The sequence below is a fragment of the Choloepus didactylus genome, chromosome 2 (assembly GCF_015220235.1).
Source record: "Choloepus didactylus isolate mChoDid1 chromosome 2, mChoDid1.pri, whole genome shotgun sequence".
Classification (NCBI taxonomy): Eukaryota; Metazoa; Chordata; class Mammalia; order Pilosa; family Megalonychidae; genus Choloepus; species Choloepus didactylus.
Genome location: NC_051308.1, coordinates 248,003,522 through 248,027,237, shown reverse-complemented (window position 1 = coordinate 248,027,237; position 23,716 = coordinate 248,003,522). Strand labels below are relative to the sequence as shown.

The 23,716-nt window shown below is 58.7% G+C and overlaps 2 protein-coding genes and 1 long non-coding RNA gene across 5 annotated transcripts; 2 read left to right on the top strand and 1 right to left on the bottom strand.

Annotated features, from left to right (window-relative positions):
* The first annotated feature begins 2,168 nt into the window (after positions 1-2,168).
* On the top strand, positions 2,169-10,353 carry PEX10 (peroxisomal biogenesis factor 10). Of its 2 annotated transcripts, none has more exons than XM_037828825.1 (6): positions 2,169-2,319; positions 3,380-3,460; positions 4,391-4,791; positions 6,145-6,320; positions 6,447-6,582; positions 8,366-10,353. In XM_037828825.1, exons 1-6 carry the CDS (start codon positions 2,208-2,210, stop codon positions 8,432-8,434), a joined length of 975 nt encoding a protein of 324 aa, XP_037684753.1. In that variant the 5' UTR covers positions 2,169-2,207; the 3' UTR covers positions 8,435-10,353. The 2 variants fall into 2 exon arrangements, with proteins under 2 accessions (XP_037684753.1, XP_037684754.1); XM_037828826.1 differs by lacking the exon at positions 2,169-2,319 and adding an exon at positions 2,326-2,681.
* RER1 (retention in endoplasmic reticulum sorting receptor 1) lies at positions 10,302-23,659 on the bottom strand. The gene is made up of 7 exons (XM_037828827.1): positions 23,508-23,659; positions 19,415-19,502; positions 16,626-16,730; positions 14,723-14,822; positions 13,271-13,349; positions 12,025-12,160; positions 10,302-11,232 (listed from the first exon to the last, which is right to left on the bottom strand). Exons 2-7 carry the CDS (start codon positions 19,493-19,495, stop codon positions 11,143-11,145), a joined length of 591 nt encoding a protein of 196 aa, XP_037684755.1. The 5' UTR covers positions 19,496-19,502; positions 23,508-23,659; the 3' UTR covers positions 10,302-11,142.
* On the top strand, positions 18,262-22,274 carry LOC119528125. Of its 2 annotated transcripts, none has more exons than XR_005215563.1 (3): positions 18,262-18,656; positions 19,382-19,533; positions 19,653-22,274. It is a non-coding gene; the product is annotated as an uncharacterized LOC119528125 (long non-coding RNA). The 2 variants fall into 2 exon arrangements; XR_005215562.1 differs by having other exon boundaries at positions 19,106-19,533.
* Positions 23,660-23,716: the final 57 nt, after the last annotated feature.

The window sequence follows — 23,716 nt, the reverse complement described above, 5'->3', positions numbered from 1 at the left end:
TCCTCGGTACACCCCCCTGGCTTCCCACCTCCAGGGAGGCACCAGCTCTGCCTCCACTTGCCCGTCGGAGAAATGTCCCCGCTCCAGCGGCTCGGGCCGGGCTCCTCTGAGCTGGCTGGGGCATATTCCAGCTCCCTCGTGAAAAATGAGTTCGATAAACTCTCCAACACACATCATTTTATCTCTTTTTAATCATTTTTTGAAAATCACCCTTTAACGCTGGCATCTTGCGTGTGCCCCACCCACACCCCACCCCCAGCCTCCACTGTGTCCCTCAGGGTCACGGGGTCGGGGCAAGCAGCTGCCACCCACCCTCGGGACACACCACCTCTCCCCCCACCTGCCTCCCGCCTCACCGCCCAGCTCACGTTGGTGTCTGTGGCCAGAGGGGAGCGCCTCAGCGGACACGAGCTGCACCGGGGAAGACGGGCCCCCCCACTGCCAGCGCCTGGCACAGAGACGTGGGGGTGGGCGAGTGGGCTAGCAGCAGGGGGGCCCCTGCACCATCCCGGCAGCCGTACCCCCCACTCTCCTCTGGGGAAGGGTCAGGCAATGGGGGCCCTCAGGTCTCCTCCAGAGGCGCAGCTGCCTCTGCCCTTCTATTATCAGTGGGGCCCTCACTTGCGTCCCCCCGTCCCCTCAGGGGGCCCCGTGACCCTGTCCGTCCCTTGCCAAGCATTGCTGAGCTCCTGCCAAGCACCAGGCACCATCCTTGGCTCTGGGGCAGGTGGCGGTGAGGCCTTCACAGGGCTGATACTTTGTGGACAAAAGTAAATAAGGACCCCAGGGAGGGGTGAGGGCTCTGCAGAACAGGCAGGGGTGGGGGCTGCTCTTTAGGTCAGAGCGGCTGGAGAAACGCCCCAGGGAGGGGACATTTGGGTCAGAGAGCCCCTCATCGATACAGCAAATATTTATTCAACGTCTACAAAGTACCAAGCACGTCTCAGAACTTCTAGGGATGCAGGAAGGTACAAAACAAAGACCCTGACTTCTGGAAGCTTCTGTGTTCCAGAGACGGGAATAAAGGGAGGGAGGGAGCCACAGAATATCTGGGGGAGAGCATTCCAGCACAGGCGGGTGCCCAGACCATGGCGGGAGGGGGTTCTTGGATGTAGTGGATCGTGAGGAGGCTGAGTGCCCAGGCAGCGAGGGCAGAGGGGGGTGCGGGTGACGGCCTCGGGGTCTTGTCAGCGGCAGGCCCCAGTCCCAGCGGACTGCCTCGTGCCATCTCACATCCTCAAAACCCCACAATGACCCTGTTCTCATGCCACGAGTTTCAGGCCATGACCCTCAGCTCACTGCTAAGTGGGGCACTGGGTTCCAACCTGGGCAGCCGGCAGGTCTGAACTGGAAGCGGTGCGTCCCAGGCGATGCAGCCCCAGGGGCCTGACCCCGGGCTCCGCTCACCGCCATGCAGCCACGTCAGCTTTCAGGATCCGAAGTCGCACACATGTCCTCCCCTGCGGCTTGCCCCACCTGTGATCTACCACCCCAGACATCCCAGCCGCCCCGGTGCTCCTGGCTCCCACCAGCCAGAGGCCCCCCAGCTGCTTGTCCACAGCGCACCGTTTCTTGTCCCGGGCCTTTGCCCTCCACAGCCTCTGCTCCAGCCGGCCAGCGGTCGGCCACCCTGTGGCACCCAGGGAGGGCCTCGTAACACCCAGCCGGCCTTTGTACTGCGGTCTCCCATCTCTTCGAGGGATGTCTGTCTCCTCCAGAGTCCTGACGGGCCCCGGGGGCTGCGGGACCTGGGGACTGTGGCCCCAATCGCCATCGGTGCCCACCGAGGGGACATGGCACAGGCAACCTGGCACCTTGCAGCTTGGAAGAGTGCAGCGGGTGGGACCCACCACTGGCCAGGCTGCTGGCTCCCCGGTGCCGGCCGCGGGATGCTGCGCAAGGGGCCAAACAGCTCAAGGCCTCTCCCCACCCGCAACGTGGGACCAGGCTCACTGCGTGGTCAGAACGCAGCCAACGGGCGGGCTCGGGCAAGGGCCCCGGCCCCGCCCCGCCCCTTCCCCGTCATCGCCCCTTCCCCGCCCCGCCCCTTCCCCGTCATCGCCCCGGCCCGGCCCCGCCCTCCTGAACAGGCCCCGCCCCGTCTCCGTCCTCGCCCCGCCCCCTGGCTCACCCCGGCTCCGCCCCCCGCCCTGGCCGTGACGCACAAAGTCCGCGCCGCCCGCGGAGCCCCGCGCGACCCCCGCGCCATGGCTCCCGCCGCCGCCAGCCCCGCGGAGGTGATCCGCGCCGCGCAGAAGGACGACTACTACCGCGGGGGTCTGCGCAGCGCCGCCGGCAGCGCTCTGCACGGCCTGGCGGGTGAGGGGCGCGGAGCCGGGCCGCGGGAGGGCAGGGCCGGGCCCGGGTCGCCGCGGCCGCCTCTCGCCCCCACCGCCCGGGGCCGGGCAGCGTCCGGGGTGCCGCGGGGCAGGGCGTGGACTGACCGCCGCCGTCTTTCCGCGGGAGCCCGGCGGGGCGGCAGAGAAGGGCTCGGCCTGGCCCCCGTGCCGCCCCCCGCCCGGCCCGCGAGCTCGTTCATGGGCCGGGAGCCGAGGCCACGCGCCCCGCTCACCTGCCGCCCGCGCTCCAGGCCCGCCAGCCCTGCCCGCCTCCCGGGATGAGTTCACTGAAGAAGCTTTGCCCACCGAGTGCTGGGGTCGGGGGAGGGCGCACGTTGAAAGGCGAGTGCGGCCGTTCCTGGGGAAGACGCAGTTCTCAGGGGGGTCCCAGGGCTGGAGCCCACGGGGATGTTCTCTCAGCAGAGGCAGCGCTGGGGGTAGAAGACTTTGGGGCACACTTCAGGCACGAGGCTGGCCCCCGTTTGGTGACTGAAACCAGGCTGGGCCAGGCTGGTGGCCATCAGACGTGATCCGAACAGGTTTTAAAAACGGTTTGACTTTATCCTTGGCACTTAATTTGTGCCAGGCACTGTTTTGGGGATTTAACAAATATTAACCTGTTGAATCTTCAAAACAGTGGACAAGGTGGGAGCTCTTATTGTCCCCTCCTTACAGGTGGAGACGTTGCGATTCCAGATGGAGAAATCCCGTCCCTTGCCTAAAGTCACGGAGCTAGGAAGGGGTGGGGGGCTCACACCGAGTCAGGTGGAGCCTGCACTTTTAGGTGCCGCTGGCCTGCCCCATGTGACCTTCTAGGCTCCCCAGCATCACTGGACAGATTCTGGGGGGTGATGGCTGCAAGTGGGGGCTCTTGGGGGACTCTCAGGGGTGAGGCCAAAGCAGGTGGAGGCAAGCTGACAGCATGTGCCAGCGCGGGGGGCCGGAGGCAGGGAAGAGCAGACACGGAGGACAGCAGAGGGCTGCTGCCCCTGGTCCTGGCAACCACCCCCAGTAAGTGTTCCTTCCATTTCCCCCGTCAGGTGCAAAGAAATGGCTGGAGTGGAGGAAGGAGATCGAGCTGCTGTCGGACTTGGCGTACTTTGGCCTCACCACACTTACAGGTACCAGTTGGGGCAGAACCTTGGGGTTGAGGGTCCAAAAGTGTCCTCAAGCCCAAGAGATGGTGGTTGGGGCAGAGTGAGAAACTCCTGGAGCCACTTCCAGCATCCAGAGCCTCAGGGAAGGGGGGTACCCTGGGCAGGAGTGGGAGGAGAGACTCTCGGCCACAGGGAGGCCAGGCCGTGACCCTGGCCGGAGGCCCTGTCGTGTCTCTCCTCTCACCCTGTTGCACCCCTGGGGCCAGGTTCTGGTGTTGCCTTGGGGCCCAGGTGAGGCCCGGCATTGAGCTCTGCGGGGTGCGTTGGCAAGGTCTGGCGGGAGCTGTGGGAGGGGCGTGTGTCCTGCAGAGGGGGAGCAAGTGGGGGGCACGGCAGGCCCCATGTCGGCATTCTCCTGGACTCACTGGCAGCTACTGGACCCCTTGCCCTGCCCCACACCCTGGGCCCACCCAGGAGTTCTGTCGGTGGGGTATTCCCTAGCCTCCTAGTGGGGGACGGGGTGAACGGTCTAAGCAGTCGGGGGCTAGGCCACAGCGTCCTAGGAGTGACATGTCCTGAGAGCGTGTGCCGAGCCCCGGTGGCCGTATCCAGATGAGCAGAGCTGGGGAGAGCCCTGAGGTGGGGCGTCCTTGGCCACAGCCTGGGGGGAGGCAGGAGGGGGCAGGGCCCGACCCCCAGGACTCATGGGCTGGGCAGGAGGCTTGGGGCATACGAGGCAGGCACCTCCCGGGGGCATCCTCCTGAAAAAAGGAGGAAAGGAATGGACTTGTGGCTACAAGGGGGCAGCCCCCCAGCAGGAAGTGGGAGGTGTGGTGGCCGAGAGGGAGACACAGGTCCCAACGGGGCGGGAGGGATGGGTCAGCGCCGTGGGTGGGGCACGGAGAGCAGCGGCCCCCCTCACATCACTCACACTCACGGTGCCCCCCCCCCCAGGCTGTCAGACCCTCGGAGAGGAGTACGTCAACATCGTCCAGGTGGACCCGTCACGGAGATGCGTGCCCTCGTGGCCGCGCCGCGCCGCACTGGTGGCCCTGCACTCAGCCCTCCCCTACCTGCTGGACAAGGCCCTGCTGCTGCTGGAACATGAGCTGCAGGCTGACAGGGACAGGCCCCTGCAGGGAGGCCCAGGGCCGGGGGAGCGTGGCAGGTCCCAGGTGCGGCGCTGGCTGCAGCAGCAGGTGGCCCCCCTGGCTGAGCCGCAGAAGAGGGTCCTCCTGCAGGCACTGCTGGTCTTCAGGCAGGGCCTCGCCTGCCTCTGGCGGCTGCACGTCGCCTGGTTCTACATCCACGGTGCCTTCTACCACCTGGCCAAGAGGCTCACAGGCATCTCCTATGTAAGTCCCGGGGCGGCGGGCCCAGGGTTCCACGCTCCCCGGCCCTCTGAGGTCTGCTGGGCTCTGGTGGCAGCTTCCTGCGGGCACAGCTCAGCCTCCACTTGCATGCCACGGCCGTCTCTCTCCCCGTCTGACCCCTCCGTCTTCTCTTTCCATGTTTCCTCCGCATCGGGGAGCACAGTCATTCAGTTTAAGCCCCCCTGGCTGCAGCTTGGCATCCCCTCATTCATCACGTCTTCAGAGGCCGTACTGACTGTGTCCATGGGGGGCACATCTCGAGCCCCGGCAAGTGCCCGGCCCCCTGGTGACCCCAGCACTTGACTTTGGTCCACCTGCCTGGAGTCATGTCCCACCTCAGGGCCAGAGCCACAACCCTCTCCTTGTGGGGAAGTGCATTTTATTGGGATGCGTTTAGCTAAATGCCCCAGGAGGTCGGGTTCCCCAGACCCAGGCAGTGGAGCGGGTGCTCTGCTCCCTGCTGCAGGACCTCGGCCAGCCTCCAGTCCGCCCCGAGCACGCCCACTGCCACCCGGGGTTACCTGGGCTCGAGCCCCACCCTGGAGGCCTCCGCAGCCCTGCGAGATGCCACTGAGGGACCTCCTCGCTCCAGGAGGGCTGGATACCGCTGGCCCTGCCAGCCTCCGCCCGCACTCCCCAAGCCTCTCCCCGTCCTCTCTCCGCCCTGACTCCGATTCCCCAGGGGCAGTGGAAGAGCCCTACACGGCCCTGCTCTGTCCCCAGGCTCTCTCCTGGTCTCCAGGAAAGCCCCTTGCACCCCTCTTTGCCCAGCTTCCCCTGTGGACTGTCCTTGTACCCCTGGACCCTAAACCCACCTGGCTGTCCCCCTCCTGCCCCGTTCTCACAGGGCTACCACGAGCTCCCCAGCTCAGGCCAACAGCCCTAGAGGCAGAACCTGGAGCCCCAGTGCGGGCAGCACCACGTGCCCTCAGAATGCCGTGGGGCGGGTCCTTCCCTGCCTCTCCCAGCGTCCAGTGGCTCCGGCTGTCCTGGCATTCTTGCCCTCCCACGACTGCTCTGCTTCTGTTCTCTCCCCTGCCCCTTAGTCACTGGGCCTCAGGCCCACCCTGCCCCTGGCCTCCCCTTCCTCAACTGCAAAGACCCCATTTCCAGCTGCGGCATTCTGAGGTTCTGGGTGAGCACATGGGGGCCACCAGTCAGCCGCCCACAGCCGGCCAGGTGGGCGGCCTGTGCGCTTTCCCCACCCACCAGAACATGCCCAGGAGGAGGCCCGGAGAAGGCCTGGCCCGAGACACTGCCCAGTGCCTGCTGGGGGCGCAGGATGCTGAGGCCGGGCCCCTCCGGGTTCCTGACCCCGCCCTCTGCCTTGTGCAGCTCCGTGTGCACCGCCCACCCGGAGAGGACCTCAGGGTGCAGGCGAGCTACAAGCTGCTGGGAGCCGTCTCCTTGTTGCACCTGGCACTCTCCGTCGGGGTCCAGGTGTACAGCTTCACGCAGAGGCAGCGGGCGAGGAAGGAGTGGAAGCTGCACCGCAACCTGTCCCACCGCAGGTGAGCCCCTGCGGGGAGTGGACGGTGGTCAACCTAACAGCCAGGCTCCCAAGCCAGGTGCCGCGACGCCTCGGAACAGCTCGCTCACTGCCATTCTGTCCCGTAACCCCCCTGCCCCCCACCTAGGAGCTCTGTGGAGGAGAGAGCCGTCTCCAGAACCTCCCGCTGCACACTGTGTCTGGAGGAGCGCCGGCACACGACAGCCACACCCTGCGGTCACCTGTTCTGCTGGGAGTGCGTCACCGAGTGGTGCAACACCAAGGTGGGGGCGGTGGGCTAGAGCACAGGCCCCACACAGGGCAGGGGGGTCGGGGTGTCAGCTCTGCAACTGTCCTGAGTTGGGGCGGGGGGTCTTCAAAGCCCCCAGGTAAATTGGCCAGGGGGCTACACAGGCTGAAGCTCTGAAATCACACATGCCAAGGCTGTGTTGGGGCCCGCTGGAGCCACCACAGGTGCACTTGCTTTCCACACCTGAGGGCCAGGGGTGGCCCCCCCACCCCTTCATGCTCCCCCGTGGCCCTCAGCCACCCCTGAGTGTTCAGAGAAGACCCAGAGCCAGTTCGGCATGTGGCTTGAGCCCAGACCCTCTGCTCCAAGGCAGAGAAGCCCTGGCATAGCGCCAAGCCTACCATGTGCCTGGCTCCTCCCGGGCCTTGCAGCCGCCGGCCTCGCCTAGACATTGCTCTCTGCTCCATGTGGCAGGTGGTGGGGGCTGTGCCAACACTCTGTCACTCTCAAAGATGCGTCAGTGCCTCTGTGGGGCTGGGGTCCGTGAGCTCCCACGCCACCTGAACAGCGGCCCCTCGGAGAGGGTGTGCTCCAGCCACAGGCCGAGCCCTGGTGCCGTCTACGTGGCTGGGGGGGCCTGAGTGCTAACGCAGCTTTTCTGGAACCTGAGACAGCAGGTGACCAGGGCACTGGGGGGCTGCCGGCATATTTCCCAGCAGCAGTTATTTTATCTGAAGACGTCAGTTTCTTAAAAGCCTTTGCCCAAGGCAACTCTGTCCAAAACAGCTCAGACGCCGTGTTGGAGGCTCATGACAGCCTGACATCATGGCCTGCAGTGTGGCTAGCCCACCTGCTGACATGACAGGCTGGTCCTCCCCAGTCCCCACCTGGCTGCGTGGGGACTGCATCTCAGCCACATGCTGCCTCAACATGGCTGGGACGGCCAGGCTGGGCGTGTGGCCACATGTCCCGGGAGCTTTGGGGAGGGGTCCCAGCCCCGAGTCAGCCAGGGTGCTGTGCAAAGGGGTGGGCACATGGGCCAGGTGGGACGGTCCAAGGACACAGCGCGTGCCTCAGGAACACCCCAAGGGAGCCCCCGGCACTGCCACCATTCAGCAAGAATCGAGAGACCCCACTATGCGGGACAGCTCACCATATGTGTGAGTTTTCCTGACATAACTTTATTAGCAACAGCCCTGGAAGACACAGAATAAACCTCATTTTCTTCCCACAAGGTGGTATTGCCGCACATCTGTGTAGGAAAAGATTAGAAGGGCACTGGTTGCCAGTTCGGGGCCTGCTGACTACACGTGAGGCCCAGGTTTCCACCCGTTGCCCTCCAGCGTCGCAGGCAGCAGTGGGTCAGGCCACAGGGAGTCTGCGTCTCTGGCAAGCTGAGGGCCCTGGTGGCCGAGGCCCGTCCCGAGGTGCTCACCTTGCCGTGCTGGGGAAGGAGGGTTCTGCTGTGGGCGGACAGTGAGAGGCCAGATCCCTGTCTGCAGACAGGGACACCCAGGTCCTCCGGGGCCCTCCCCACCCAGCCCACCCACGTCAGCGCCTGCACCACAGGTCCGAGATGTTTGAGAAAAGGCCCCAAGTTTCTGTTCTCTGTCAAGGGGAAGGAGGGGATGTGCCTGGGCCCTGCTTGGTGGGGGTGTGAGTGGCAGCTCTCAGCCTGGGGCCAGGAGGGGAAGGGACACGCTTCCCACTCGGGGTGACCACATAGAGCAGCCCCCACCTCGCTGGGCCCCTCTGAGGGCTGGGGTCCATCGGATGCTGGGGCCTGCCCCCAGCGTGACCCTTCCTCTCTCCTGCAGGCGGAATGTCCCCTCTGCAGGGAGAAGTTTCTGCCCCAGAAGCTGGTCTACCTGCGGCACTACCGCTAGTCCTGTTGAGCCCGGGATGCCCTGGTAACGCCAGCCAGGGGAGGCGTCTCAAAATCAGCTTGCAGAGAAGTTAGAACATTTTCCAGTTTGGTGTTTTTTGCTATGCAGGATGCTCTGCTAGCAGCTCAGGTACGGGAAAAAGCTAAACCTGGTGCTGCCACAGACCCACAATCCTCAGGGCAGGTTTCAGGCAGGTGCAGCACTCCGAAGACCAGGCCACGCCTGTGACAGGCCGAGGGGGGCACTGAAGAGCCCCCCCACCCCCGATACAATTTCAAGATGCTTAACTGTTTGGGAAATTCACACATTTTGGGTCCCTTTCTCAGACTATACAGTTGAGAATTCCAGAAGTAGGTCAGAACAAAAATTTGATTTTTGAGAAAACAGCTGTGATCGCAGGCTTTGGCTGAACAGTACTGAATTGGCAACACAGTGACCTACTTCGGGTGGGTGTGGACGGTGCCCACCAGCCTCCATCTGAGGACACCGAGTCTCCTTCAAACCAACAAACCCCCAGGAATGGCAGGGCACAGCAGCTGCAGCCCCCAGCACCAGAAGGCCAGGGGGCCAGGGGTCTCCTGGCAGGATTCCATACTAAGACCACACCCGCACAGAAGAGAAAGACTCAAGGATCTAAATCCATCTCTGTATACAAAGTATGGGGCACGTGCCTTTTAACCCACTGGTGTCCCCTAAATAGAAAGCAGCTGCCATGAGCCCGTGGGACCCACCAGCAGGAGGGGGTGCAGCCCTGTGCCCCACCCAGGCGGGACCAGCCACTCCAGAAAGGGAGGATTTGTGCCGAGTGCCTGACAGACAGCAGTCTGCAGGATGCTGGCCTCCGCCCTTCCCAGCCCTCGCAGTGGCACACAGCAGCTCCTGGGCCCACCCTCCTCTGGATCTTTTTTTTTTTTCAGGTTTTAAAAACTAACTTGTGCCAGAGGCAGGACATAGCTGTAGACCTCCATGGGAAAATAATCCCACAGAAGTGTTGGTATATCAAGACTGTAAGGATGACCTGAAAGGGTTTTATAAAAGTGGACAGCAGAAAAGCACCCTTGTCGCTCAGGCAGTCCGGAATGTTCCCCACTGGAACTGCAGGGCCTGGAGGTCCAGCCAGCAGCACGGGCTTTTGGGAAAGACCCACAGACTGCTCCTTGGCGTCTGACTCTAGGAATAGAGTGCGTCCCATAGTCCTCCAATAACAAGGGTGGGACGCCACGTCCTGTCAGCCAGACCGAGCAGTGGGCCTCCCCCAGGGCCTCCACGTGGTGTCCGCCTTGGGCCGCATCTACCCCGGTTCCCAGAAGCAGAGCCAAGGCAGTGCCAGGTCGGGGGTGCCACAGGGCACTGCTCAGCCTTCAACAGCAAGGGTCTGAGCGCACGCTCGGGCTTGGCCAAGGGCACGGCTCGGAAATGGTGTAAAGAGGAGGCCGACAGCTGTGCCGTCACAGACGCAGACGGGCTTAGAGCTTGGGTCCCAAGTGCTTCCCAGCTGGAGGAGCCTTCAGCAGTTTAAAATGCAGGAGCAGGTGATAAAAGGGTTTTAAGGTGGCCCCTTCAAAGCAAGAAGAATTGCATTTCAAATACACAAAAAACATCAAAAGAAAATCCAGACAATAGCGAACGTGTTCAGGATCTAAAATGGCCAGGCTGGTGGGAAGCAGCGCAAGCGACGAGTGCCGAACCGGCCAGACCCGGAGGAGACGGGCAGACCTGTGCCCCAGTGCCTGGACACCCCGAGGGACAACTCGTGTTTTCCACCAGTTCTGTTTCTGCCAGCAAACCTGGCTTGCCTTACGGGGGCCCGAACGCCTTTCCCAGGGGGGTTTCTTTCAAGCAGCAAGCTGTAGTGTTGACATAAAGATTAACAGGAGAAAGGGGGCACTGCCTTTAATAAAGTTGGAATTAAAAAGTCACTTCATGAAGTGTTTAGAGTATTTTTTTTTATCACATCAAAAAAGTTGGCATGCAGGTCAGAGTTCTATTTCCCCCCATAGAAAATGAAGAGCTGTGTGTTAAAACCCACAAAATTGGTTTTGTTTCCTTAGAGGGGATGTGTGAAAACAATTTTAAATTAATCAAAAACAAAACTATTTATGTATCAAATGTGTCAAAATAATCTCAAACAATTAAAATATAATATATATTTATAATTCCAGGCTCTCAGAAGGAATCACGGTAGTAGCTAATAACAAAGTTTTGAGTCGTTATGATAGAGACCAACCTTGAACATCTCCAGTGAGATGAGACTCGGAAACTGGCATCAGAACCCACAGGCAGTCCCTTAGCTTTCACACGTCAGGTTTTCACAGGCAGAATCAGGTCAGCGCTGTCCCTCCTGATTCGCGAAGCAGACACCGGGTATTGTCGGGGACGGAGCCCAGCTCTGTGTCCGGCTCGTCCTGTCCTCCCCAGAGAGCCAGCCACCTGCCCTCTCCAGGCAGCCCCCACCTGCCCTCTCCTGCCTCTGGTTTACTAGGATTCCACCAGTTTCAAACATTTGAACATCACTGAAAAATAAAAATGCAATTTGGTTTAAATGCCAGTTTCTTCAAGAACCTGATATTTTAGTTACAAATAATTGAAGCTCCTTTTTAAAAAGAAAATTCGACTCCCTGGTAATCAACTACTTTATGAAGAAGAAAGGCGTTGTTACAATGGCTCAAAACCGTTCTCCAACACGTCTGATTGGTTCAGTCCAGCTTCTAGCTAGCAAACGTCTTCCCCACGTCCTCCTTGCCTTTGTATTTCCTCTTTCCATGTGTGAAGGGGATATACCGGTATTTTATCATGTGCTGGGGAGACAAACACACAAGCCTGAGTTATTTCCATCGCTTCCTGAGGAACCACACTTCCCCACAATCCGCACAGCCGGCACTTGTCGACGTAACAGGCGACTGAAGTTAGAACTCCAATATGTGCTTGTCTCCCCATTATCAGTACAGTAACATCCTTGTATGGCCCAACTGGCCTGGCCCAACAGTTTGCTTAAAACCCAGGAGCTCTGGGCCGCTGTTCCGTGCCCTTCCCACAGAGGAAGGGCTGAAAGGGGCGAGTGCAGTGGTGGCGCAGAGTGTGGCACAGCCCTGGACCTGGGGACAGGGAGGAGGGGCCAGATGGCCCGGGAAGGCCCGGCTGCCCCGTGGCTTCCAGCTGCAGCCCCCTGCATGGGGCCAACCGTGGCAGGCGGTGTTCGCACCATCGGTCAGCCTAATGGCGAGCTGAGCTTCACGAAGAACCAGCAGAGGCCCATGCCAAAGAAAAGACCCCAGGACGCACCCATGCACGTGAGGGGCCTGCCTCCCCAGCTACCGAAACGGGGTTCACAAGTGCCTGTCACCCTGACCCGAGCACGGTGTCACGGGAAACGGGCCACGTCTTCCCGTCTGTGGTTCACCCTGGCACAGGTGTGGGGCACGCCGTCAGGGACCCACCCCGACCGCTCTGCCGTGCTCCCACCACACGGATCCTGGCCTCGCCCCACGTCCTAAACCCTCACACCGTGGCGCCAGCACCGGCCCTCCCGAGCACACTCGGGAACAGGAAGTAGCGTCTGCCTCTCTACTCGGCACTGTCTTGGTCTTTACCTTAATTTGCCTTTTCATCGTGATACAGAAAAGCATGATGAAGTACATCACCAGGATCGGCCAGAACACTGGGACGTTGAAAGCCTCGAAGAACGTGCAGACCATGGCCACCAGGATGCCCTTGGTGGCCGCGTGCCTGGGGGCAAGGGGAGGAGGTCAGCGCAGCCCAGGGCCCACCCGCCTCCACCCCCGCCCAGCTGGGGGCTCCCGGAGCCGTGGCCCGGCTCCCACGAATACGAGCATCCCAGACAGGCAGGCAGTCCGCTCGCTTAGACATCCCCTGTGTAAAACATGTTATCTTCAATCGCACATCATCATCTTTAGTTCACTGAATGCTAAAAAGTTTCTTCCTAAAACTACAAAGTTACAAAGCCTGATGCATCCAGGAGGGGCTCTGAAGAACTGCTGGACCCGTAACTGGGCCTCCCAGGTGGGTGGCCAGGACAGAGCTGCCTGCCGGCCACGGCTCCCTCCCACGCCGTGCCCCATCCCGTGCTGGGGGCTGAAGGCCAGCCTCCCGGCCCGTCCCAAACCGCTGCTGTGTTTCTGTGGAGATTTACCAGTCACCTGCCACGTCCCTCCCCCACAGCACTGGCTGCAAAGCCGAGACACGGCAGCACCCAGCAGAGCTCAACTCCCTCCACCAGGTTCATGGACTGACAGAGTGTAGGCTCCTGCTAGGCACCAGGGACTGGGGACACTGACAAGGTCATGGGCCTGTGTTCCTCGCAGGCATGAGTCCCGCTGCCAACAGGCCTGCTTGTCTTTTGACCACCTGTCAGCCTCGCTCAAGAATGGAGCAGGGGGAAAGCTGGCCCCTCTCTGCTGGCTGATGGGCTGGAGCGCTGTGCGTGGCAATCAGACAGGGCAGCCAGTGTGCAGAGAGGGGGAGACAGGGGGAGCCCCAGAGCCCCTGCAGAGGGCGAGTGGAGTCAGGAAGGCACCTGGGACCCTCCAGGAACCAGGCTCTCTGTGGGAACCTCAAGAGTGTTAACTTGGGGCTGAGAGGCACCAGAAGGCAGCGGCCTTTTCAACCAAGCCCTGAACCCCCCTGCAGAGGCCCAGCCCACATAGCCTCTGACTCTGGATGACGAAGGTTAAAAAAGCAAACACAACACAGCACTCGTTTCTGTAAGAGGTCTACACTGCTGGTGACTAGAACAGAAACTAGTCTGTTCTCTGTCTTTTCAGCCACACTTGGGCACAAATGTCTTTCTCAAATACCTTTAAGAATGAATTAACTCACCAAAATTTAAATTCTGGAAGCCTTCGGATGAAGGGGCGGAATTCCTCGTTCTGCCTGGTTGGTAGCGAGGGGCCATCATCTGAAAGACAGAATACCAACCAACCAACCTGAGCCGAAGCATCCGATGCTCATCATTTTGTTTTTGTTTTTCTTTTCCTAAAATCTTTTGAAATAGCAGACCTAATATATGGGAATACGGATTTAACATGACAATCAATTTACAATCAATGCACTGCTTTAAGAAGATTCACAACAAAATCTCTTTTAAAAAAGAACTTCTAAGTCTTTTAAGTGGTCACTAAGAAAACCCAACTGCACACAGCTTTTCAGGAACACATCCGCATGCTACATGAAGGTACAGTAAAGAAACAAGGGCTGGTCAACCCTGACAGAACACAGCGGTTGAGCTCGCAGGCAGGGCCGTGGGTTGTTCACGAGGACACTGGAGAATCAGCACCCACAGCTGCTGCGGGCCTTGTGGGTGAGGCTCATCCAACCCTCACCCCCACCTGAGACAGGTGCCTCTCCCACCTACAGGTGAAGAAACTGAGGCCAACAGAAAACGGGCTCCTAGTTATTCCTAGTCCCCGCCCCCAGCTGTCAATGTTAAGTGAAAGGGAATCACTGTTTTCTTTAATAGTTTCTTTAAATGTTCTTCTATAGAGAAAATCACAGCCTTCTGCTCATACCATTTGAAAACAGTCTTGAGAGGACACCAAGCACTCAGAAAATGGGCTTCTCCTCTGACCAAGGCAAGTCTCTCAGCAGGGAGCATGTGTCTGCCCAGGGGTATCCGGAAGGAGCAACTCAACCACCTTCCTCAGACCCCAGAAACCTGGGCCCCCTGGTCAGGTGCGGCCTCGGGCTCCCCCAGGTGAGTGGAAGCCACAGGCCCCCCAGTCCGCGAGTCCCCAGTGAGGGAACCACAGTGAGCTGCCCACAAAGACCTTGGGTGTGTGGCAAAGGGGCCTTCGAGACAAGCCTGGCTCCCACCCAGAGCCGCCGCCTCTGCAGGAAGGACGGCCTGGCCCGGCTCTGAGCTCAGGCTGCCCGGGTTCAAACTGCCACTCCATCTAGCACGCGTCTGCCTTGGGGCCCGGGACAAACGGCACAACCTCCCTGTGCCTCGGTATCCTCACCCATGGGACCCAAGACAAACGTCATGACCTCCCTGTGCCTCAGTTTCCTCATCCACAAAATGGGGACAACAGAGCAGATGCCCATGTCACATGGCTGGGAGGAGGGTGTGAAGTGCCTGGGACACAACTTGATTTATGGCTTAAAAACAAGACCTGATTACCAAATGTGACAAGACCATTTTAAATGCCTAGAAAATGATCTCAGAAGTTTGGATTTCCAATGTTGCTAAAAAAAATGGAACAACCCTGCCAAGTATACAAAAATCCCACCCTCAACAAACACACAGGGCAGTGTGGACAGCCTCTCCTCTACCTGAATCTTCCATCAGGGAAGGATCCACTTTCGGAGAAAGGAAAGCGATGAACAGATTCAGGTGGTAGATCCCCAAGGCGTAGGTCACGATGTACCAGCCCTGAAAGAGCAGAGAGGTCACTGCCGCGAGCCCGTGAGCCCCCACCACCTCGCCAGTCCGTGCTCAGCTCACCATGACCCCTGACTTTGTTTTAGCTCAACTTAAAAACAGTTTTACTTACAAGAAGTGGGTTGTAATCTGCATGACAATGAAGCACAGTGAGCTTCCAGGGTGACAGTTCCCTGCATGTCCCCCTGCAGGTCTTGCTACTCGAGTGGACAACCCAGGGCCCCTCTGCAAACTCCCAGCGCGCCAGGAAGGGGCCCTCCAAGCCCCCCCGCCCGGGCTCTCCAACAGTCCCCTGGGGACTGCCGTGCCCCCCTGGTCCAGGGTCCGTGTGGAGCGTGACTTATGGCCCATCTTAAGAATCTGAAATGACTGAAGGTACGTGGCTGGTGTCCTTTCTCGTGTACAACTTGCGTCACCAGCACACTTGGCAGACGTGCCAACGATCTTTGCCCAGAAGAAATCCAGAACCAGAAAAATCAGGAAATCAGGAATGAGATTTAAAAACTGTTTTTCTGCCAAGCCTTCCTCAGGAGACACAAAGAAATGGGGAGACCCAGGAGCACCCCTGCAGGCAGCCAAGTCCGCCCTCGGCTTCCCGTTTATCCACTCAGGAACCAGAACCATCTCATCAATTTTAGAAACATCAACTTTTCCATACAAACAAAATGAAAATGTTCTGCCTTAAAGACTACTTGGTTTAGAATTTAGTAAAACTAACCTGTTTGATGACCCCTCCCCTGAATTCCCTAAATCAAAGTCTCAGTCATTATTTCCATTAGAGAATGGACTTTGTTCAAATTTTAATACATTTCTAAAAACAATTATAGGAGATTCAACATGCACTTCAGGCATCCTGTACAGATCAATCCTGTTGGAATAGACTAGAAAATGTCGCCCCCATCCCCACCCCTAGTGACATGACTGATGTACGTCTCCCTACAGGAATAAACCCACAAGCACCAAGGACTGAGCCTCCCCTCAGCATAACCGAGACCTGCCCCCACCCCTGGGCACAGGCCTTTCTCCCAAACCTTAGGAACTATCGGGGAGGAAGTGGTTTTCTTTAAACGAGGAACTAACTTTGCCAGCTCTAGAGGATAAAAAGTCCTGGACAAAGCGTTTACCTGCCTTCCTTTGGATGTAATGAAACACCCAATAAATGGCCTCGAGGTCGGCAAACACCATGCACCCTAAAGGTTTGCCCTGAGAAATGGGGACTGCTGCAGATGCTTCTCCGCTTAGCAGACTGTGAGCCCAGGGTGGGCTGGGGTGTCGCAGCGGTGCACACACGTGTAGTCAAGTCACACCCCAGATGGTGCCAGGATGTGACTTGCTCATGTCAGCATCCGCCTGCACACGCCTCTTGGCCTATACAAAGCAGAACTCAGGAAAAGCCAACTCTTTTGGACGCCACAATCACAACACCCAGAGGACTCTTCACCTAAGGAACAAGGCGGTCCCTAGAGAGCCCTGTTTGGGTCCCAGTCTTCCAGCCCCCATAATCCTGCGGCAGGGACTCCCCCCCACCTGAACAGGGTCCCCAACACAGGCCTACGGGGTCTGAGAGGCATGCCAGACAGCCCACCAGCCCCACCAGGACCCTCGGAGGTGAAGGACGACAGGTGTACATCGAGACTGGCCGGGGCAAACTGGCTGTGTGGTGTGAAGTGATCAGCGGAGATGATCTCCTTCAACACAAACCCGCCTAATCTAACCAGAGCCTGGGAGACGTGATGCTGGCAGTCCCGCGGACAGGCATGATGGCAACCAGAAGGGACCTGGGTGTGCACTCACCTGCAGCAAGTATACGCGGATCATGTAGACGAAACTCAGCCCCAGCGTCACAACCCATCGCACGGCTGTGTAAGGTGTGGACTTGTCTAGCCAGGACTGGTAAATCTGAAGACACAGAGTTCCATGCATCAGGGGCGCCACCACTCCCCATACACTGTGCTGTGCAGAGTGCGCTCTCACAGCGGGAGGGCCCTTCCTTGGCTTCTACTTGAACGAGAGCTCACGGAGTAAGAGCTCACATGCACGAGGCACAGAGCAGTCACACAGTTAACCCAGAACGTCATCTGCAGTGATTCCTGAGGCAGGGGCATCTCATGTCTTAACCAGAAGTGGGACTTGAGAACCTCACATGGAGGACCCGGAACAGCCACCCAAAGGGACCGTTAAGGGGAAGCAACAGGACCCAACTGTCCACCTCAAGTAGAGGACGGCCACTAGGAAAGCGAGCATTTCAGAGTCCACGCTGGAGGTGACAGTGCTCGTCCTTTAGGCCCCTCACAGGGTCTGTTCCGCCCAGCCCCCTTCCCAGCCCCTGCCCTACCCCCACGCCAATCACACTTGTCTTAAAGCACCCGGTCCCTCCTGCCTTGCCCAGAGACCGTGGCCTGCCCTGCCCCGGCTCAGAACACTGGCAGTGTGAAGCCTCACCCACGGTGGGCACAACAGCTGCTGAGTGCCGGGTAATAATGTAGCCCCCAAACACCGAGGTCCCTACCTGAGATTCTATAAATGATGCACTCACTAAGATCTATCTCTCAGAAGCTTAAATCCACCAGAGTGTTCTTATGCCAGACAAGTCCTAAAACCCAGAGGCAACATCCTCTTTAAGATCAACAATCAGTTGCGGCCCCCTTCCCCATCCTGTTGACACCCCCTTTCAATATGAACAAGTTAGGGGGCTCACTGCCTAGACAGCCCTGAAGATAGAAAAAGATTGAGAGGAAGGGCAACAAACAAGGTAAGATTGAACAAAGGCCTATGAATACGGAAACTTTGTATAATTATATATATAAACATTTTTGGATGCTGGGGTGTTGGGATGGCTGGAAGGAGGTAAATGACATGGTGGCACCGTAGCCTACAGCATCCCCTGGGATTTGCTCTGTAGCCGCTCACTGAATTTTGCCTGGAAGGTCTTCACCTTTCTATACATACCTTGTATTGCATAATAAGGAAAGAACTAAAATTGTGGAACTGTAACCCATAACCGTTTTTGAAATTACCTATATGACTGCTTGTTGAGCTGTACATTGAGAACTGACACCGTTCTGTATGGATATTTTACAACAATGGAAATGGCTGAAGTTGTGGAACCGTGACCCATGACATGCTTTGAGATTTGCTCTCTAACTGCTTGTGAAATCATACATACATGTTGAAGTTTTCAATTAAAAAAATAGGAAAAAAAAACAGCTGCTGAATTGATCACGGGAATTCTTAATTTTATTCATATGTGTGTAATGTTTTTCACTTTGAACGAAGAAAAACTCCAAACTTTCACAGAAGAGAATGGAAGTCCTCCATACCCCTCACCCAGCTTCAGTAACTGTCAATAGTTTACCAAATGTTATTGCTTAATTAAAAGCCAGTAAGCAAATAGCAGCCTCTGCTGTTGTTCGCGGAGTCAGATTTCTGCCTCTAAACCGAAATCCACACATCCCGGTGACGCTAAAACAGGCTCCGGCGCCGTGCTCACCACAAGCCTCAGCCCCCCACGAGCAGCGCCTGCTCCTCACTCCCACCTGGGTTCCTTGTCTGCAAAGGACGAACGAGGTGCCTGGGGCTTCTCCCAAGCTGGTGACAGTGATGGAAAAATAGGAGCCGGCATGCCCCAAGAGGCACGGGGCGGGGGGCTCCTGCCCTGGACCCCATTCACTGCAGGTGCCGCTCCTGGGCGTGTGACTCTGACCCCTGGAGCGCCGACACAGACACGTGAGCGCCGACAAGAAAAAGACTCATGCTCAGGGAGGAGTGCAAATGACTGCCTGTGAACTGCCAGGTGCCAGGGACGGCGTGAGTGCAGCCCCAAGGGTAAGTGGACAAGAGCAGCAGGGAGGGGAGGCAGGAGCCACGTGGGGCGCCACCTGTGTCGGTGCCGCCTGGGAACTAAGCACGGCTTTGATATCTGTTGTGGGTTGGACTGTGTCCCCCACAAAAGATATGTTCAAGCCCTGATCCCCAGTCCCACAGAAGGGAGTCTCGGGAGCAGGGTCTCTGAGATGTCATCCCAGAGCAGGGGGGGCCCTGATCTGATGACCGGCGTCCTCCTGACAAGAGGAGAGGAGGCCACGCGGGGATGTAGGTGGCAGAGGGAGGACTGCCAGCTCCCATGGGAGGCTGAGGGGGTAAAGGGGGGACTCCCAGGGCTTGAGGGGAGCACAGCCCTGTAGGCTCCTTGGCCTCAGACTTTCAGCCCCCAGAGCCAGAGAGTAAATGCCCACTGCTGCAAGCTCCCATTAGTCTGTGGTCCTTTGTTACAGGCACCACAGGTACAGACGTTTCCAAGGCTGGAAAAAAGGAAAGAAACAAGGGCTAGGTGGAGAGCATAGGGGGCCTCAAAGCCTGAACTACTTACTACCCAGCCCCTCCCAGAAGGCACGAGAGTCCCACTGTGAAGAGGAGAAGAGCCGCCACAGGGCCCAAGGTTTGGTGAAGTAAAGACTGTGGTCACTTCTCCACTGGGAACCCTGGTACACACGTATCCTTCAGTAAACTCTCTCAGGAGTCAACGTTAAAAAGAATTTCTTTTTAAACAGTTATTTACACCAACGTACCCACAAAACACCAACCTGTCCAAGTCTTGTGAAAAACCTGTACACCACAGAAGGCTTCCCGTGTACTGAGTCGCCGACGCTGTCCCCTTCGGACATTCTGCAGCTGAAAGAGAACACGGACGCTTGTAAAGAGAGTAAGCTTTCCTGAATTTGAAAACTCTCCCGTGGTCACCAGTGCTGACCAGCGGCTTTTTTTCAGCGTTCCTGCTGGCTGCAGGAAATAACCCGCCTGCACCACTCCTTCCCCTCACAGGCACGGTTCGCTGCAAACTGTCTGGGAAGAAACCTGTTGGCTCACAGGCCCTGGGGAGTGACGCATGGAGGGCGAGGCTAACTGTTCCTACTGATGTCCTCATCCTCGTCTCCTGAATCACACAAAGGGGAGCTTCCCCTACCAGCCAGAGGGAGCTCTAGCTAGCGGTCAGGTCCCGTGGACACCTCATGATCTCGGCCTTCCTCGGCCGTCCACACACCTGGCGCTGCTCATGCTCCTCCCTCAGACTCTGTGGCCCCGGTACTGCTCCCCTCTCTGCCCGTCCTGGGTCTCTGGGCCCGCCAGGACCAGGGAGTGTCTCCTCTCGGGGCCAACACCTTTATTTCTGAGAACTGCCCACGACCCTCCCCATACCCGAAACTAAAAAGTTGCACATGATCACAAAAGGTCCCCTAGTCATACAGAAAAGAAAAGTCCCCAAATCATGTCAGCCTCAGCCCAGGGGGCACGTCCCCGTGGGGTTCCCCGGCCTGCTGCCCCCTTTCCAATGCAGCCTGCACACAGGCGCCAGGACCCTCTCTAGGCACAGTCCACGGGGCCATACTGTGTGCAGATCTGCCTGGGGGCTCCAGGAGGTGCCATCTGTCTCTCCTCTCCACCCCAGGCTTGGGGCAGAAACTGCCTCAGAACAGACACTCAAATATTCGTCACGTTTCAGAACTTTTTCTAAACTTCTTATTTAAGTGTATGTGGTTTACTTAATTAACCTAATCCTTGACATCCAACAGGAAAATACACACAACTCTCGGGTAGTCAATCTACCCCCGTCCCAGTTTCTTATCTGTGAAAGGATAACCTGCTGCCGAGCTTCTGTGAGGACCCAGGTGCGAGGAGCGTCACATGCAGGCTCAGTTCCCCAAACGGCTGAGTGACGTGGGCGTCATAACCCTACTTTCAGCCTCAAGCCATCCAAGCCGTTGGCCCAAGGCTGCCCAGAGCCACACAGAGCGGCTGAGGTCCACTCCAGGGTGGTCGGGAGTGCAGAGGTGAGCAGGGGCACGAGCTTCTTCAGAGGAGTGTGGCTGAGTGAGTGGCACCTTCGTCTCGTCTCTCCGGCTTTCAAGGTGAGGCACCGGCAGTCCCCTCACTCCCAGCTGCCGATGGGGGCAGCCCCTCCCCAAGGGCCGTGGGCCCCCGCGTGGGCTGGTGAGCAGGAGACTCCACTTCCACGCCAGGTCTCAGAACCACTTTTGCCAACGGCTGTGAGGCCTCCAGCAAACCCCTGATCCATTCTTAGCCTCAGTTTCAGGCAGCCAAACGCTGGACCCTCAGACCCTGAGGGCCACAGACACTCACTGCCTAGTGGCCCTGGGGGCAGGGTCATCATTCCGGTTTACACACCAGAAAACAGGCTGGCGGGGGCAGAGGGCTGTCCCCGGTGGATGTATGTGCTCACAGATCGGGGGGAACCCAGAGCTTGGTCCCACACTGGCCCGAGCTCTGCACCTGCCTGCTCACAGCTGGGAACCAGGAGACAGAAGTCAGAGGCAGGTGCTGCAGTCCTGGCCTCACATGTGTCACTTCCCAGTGACGACTTCACTGGTAAAATCACCTCGAGGACTCACTGAGTTCATGTGAAAACCATCAGTGTGACCTCAGGCCACTTCCCGAGTCTATCTGTGTGGGTGAACAAAGTGCCAGGAGCCGCCAAGGAGGAAACAAGGAAATGCCCTCTGCCCCTGTGAGAGCTGCGTAAGCCGCAGGCACATAATGCGACGAAAAAGCTGAATCCAGCGTCCTGATTCGCATGTGTTTCTTGGGAGTGGGTTTTTCCATTCAGCTGGAATTAAAACTGGTTATCTCAGATGGACCCCATGGAGCCCGAAGCCAGCCAACGGCCACTTGGCTAAGGCCCGCCCACAGTTCCCTATTTACCTTGTTCAGCCAAAGTGTTTGCCGTTAAACACTGCGACGTGAACCGAGACAGTAGGGCCACTGTCGGAAAGGAACACTCCCTGCCTGTCAAAGAGAGCACTCGCAGAGCCGACTGCTCACAGCTCTCTCCTTCTTTCCCGTTCCTAAACGCATCAGGCAACTGCTGACTATCTGACAGTCAACACAGACACTAAAACGTGGCTATCTTGGTTGACTCACCTTCAGAAATGACATTACTATTAACAGAAGGTGGTAGCATGCTTAGGAACGTGAGCTTTGGAATCAAACAGCCTCTTTCAGACTCCTGTTCTGCTGTCGCAGGCAGCATGGCCTGGACGGGTGATTTAACAACACCCCAGGCACCTTCCTCGAGGAGTCGGGCGAGGGCCCGTGGGCCACCCACGGACACACCTCGCGCAGAGATGGCAGGTCGCCAGGGCACCTGCTGCTCCTCAGACACGTCCGACTCGTTCCCGGATGACACCAGTTGTCCTGCCCACTGTCCTCTTCCCAGTCCTCAGTTTAAGGAACCCCCAGAAGGCCCTCTCAGACCGTCCAAACTGCCCACCCCCTTACGCAGCATCATCACCCTAGTTTTGTTTTCTAAAACAATTATTTTCTGATCCTTTTCTTGGTTTACTTATCTGCTTGACCAGAATGCAAGCTCCTGGAGAAGGGAGACTTGTCTGTCTCCCTGCCATCTACAAATGCCAGTTACATGGCAGGCTAGCCAAAAAATAATGCATCTGTTGAGTTTATTTGCTTTATACTCAGTCACCAAGAAAACAAAGTAAAAAGCAAGATAAAATCATTCCAGGCAGAAGCTTTTAGCATGTCTGAAACTGTACGTCTGCTTGTTACTTTCGTCGGTTTCTGGTGGGCCCCACCACCCCTAACACAGCAACCGGCACCTGCAGGATCCAGCCCAAGCTCTCCCGCCGGGCAGGTGCCAGCGTCAACCACCCAGCTCCCCACCTACCTGTCCCACGACCCTCAACAACCGGCTTAGGGGTGCCCCTCGCGACCCGGTGTCACACTCCCCTGCCCCTCCTCGTTCCTCTCCACCTTTCACACTTCTGCTCCTTCCTCAGGCCACATTCTGGGCTTGGCTCCACCCTCCAGGCCACCCCGGCTCTCCACCGGCCCACTACGGAGCCCCTGAACTGGGGCGCGGACCCCCAACCAGGGGGGAAGCGACTGCTGACGAGCCTCTCTCACTCGCTGACGGGGGTGTTTCAACTCGGACATCGCCAGCCAGTAAAAGCCAGCCCAACAAAACCAGAGCACTTCCGGAAAACCCCCAGACCAACAGCCCGGCTCTAACCTAGGGTGAAGAGAGGAGAATGCGGTGTGAGGTCCTTCCAGGGAGGCCTCTGGGGTCCAACAGGGAGGCCTGGCCCAGAAGGAAACGTCTACTTAACACCAGCCAAAGTCAGCCCAGAGAGTGTGATTTCGTTACCTCGGTTTCAGAGGTTATCAAACCGTCACCGTGAGCAATTTAACTACTTCCCGTTGAGCCCATTCAGTCACTTCTTCACGGTAAGGCTTTAGAACTAAGATGCTACAGGTAAGCCCTAGAAGTTAACAGGGTTAGGGTAGGAAAAAAGCCACTCTCCACAACAAACCTATCCCGACTCTGCAACCGGCCGCTGCCGCCCCCAACAGGCGGCCCGGCCCCTCCCCAGCCCGGGGCTCGGCCTCTCCCCCTCCCTCGGGCGGGCCGAGCCCGGCTCCCGCCGCCAGCTGCCGGCCACACTGGGCGGGGACCCGGGGGGCCACGGGCCGGGGATGTGGCCGGGGGGGGGGTCCCGGACGGCCCGGCCCGGAGAGCAGCTTGGCGCTCCGGGGCCCTGAGCGCGGCCCGGCCGAGTCCCCGCCACCACGCAGCCCCCCGAGAGGTGGGCCCGGCCCGGCCCCCGGCCCCCACCCGGCCCGGCCCGCCCCGCCCCGCCCGGGCACCTCGCAGCTCCGCTGCGGCCGGGCCGCGGTCTCCGTCAGGGCCGCGGGAAGCAGGACGGGGGACAGGGGCTCCGGGACGCTGCAGCCGAGCACTTCCGCTCCCTCCTCCGCGGCGCCGCCTCCAGGGCCCCCAAGATGGCCGCCCGGGGCGGGGCCGACCGCTCCAACCATTTCCGCTTCCGGTGTGCGCCCCAGGCCGTTGGAAGGTA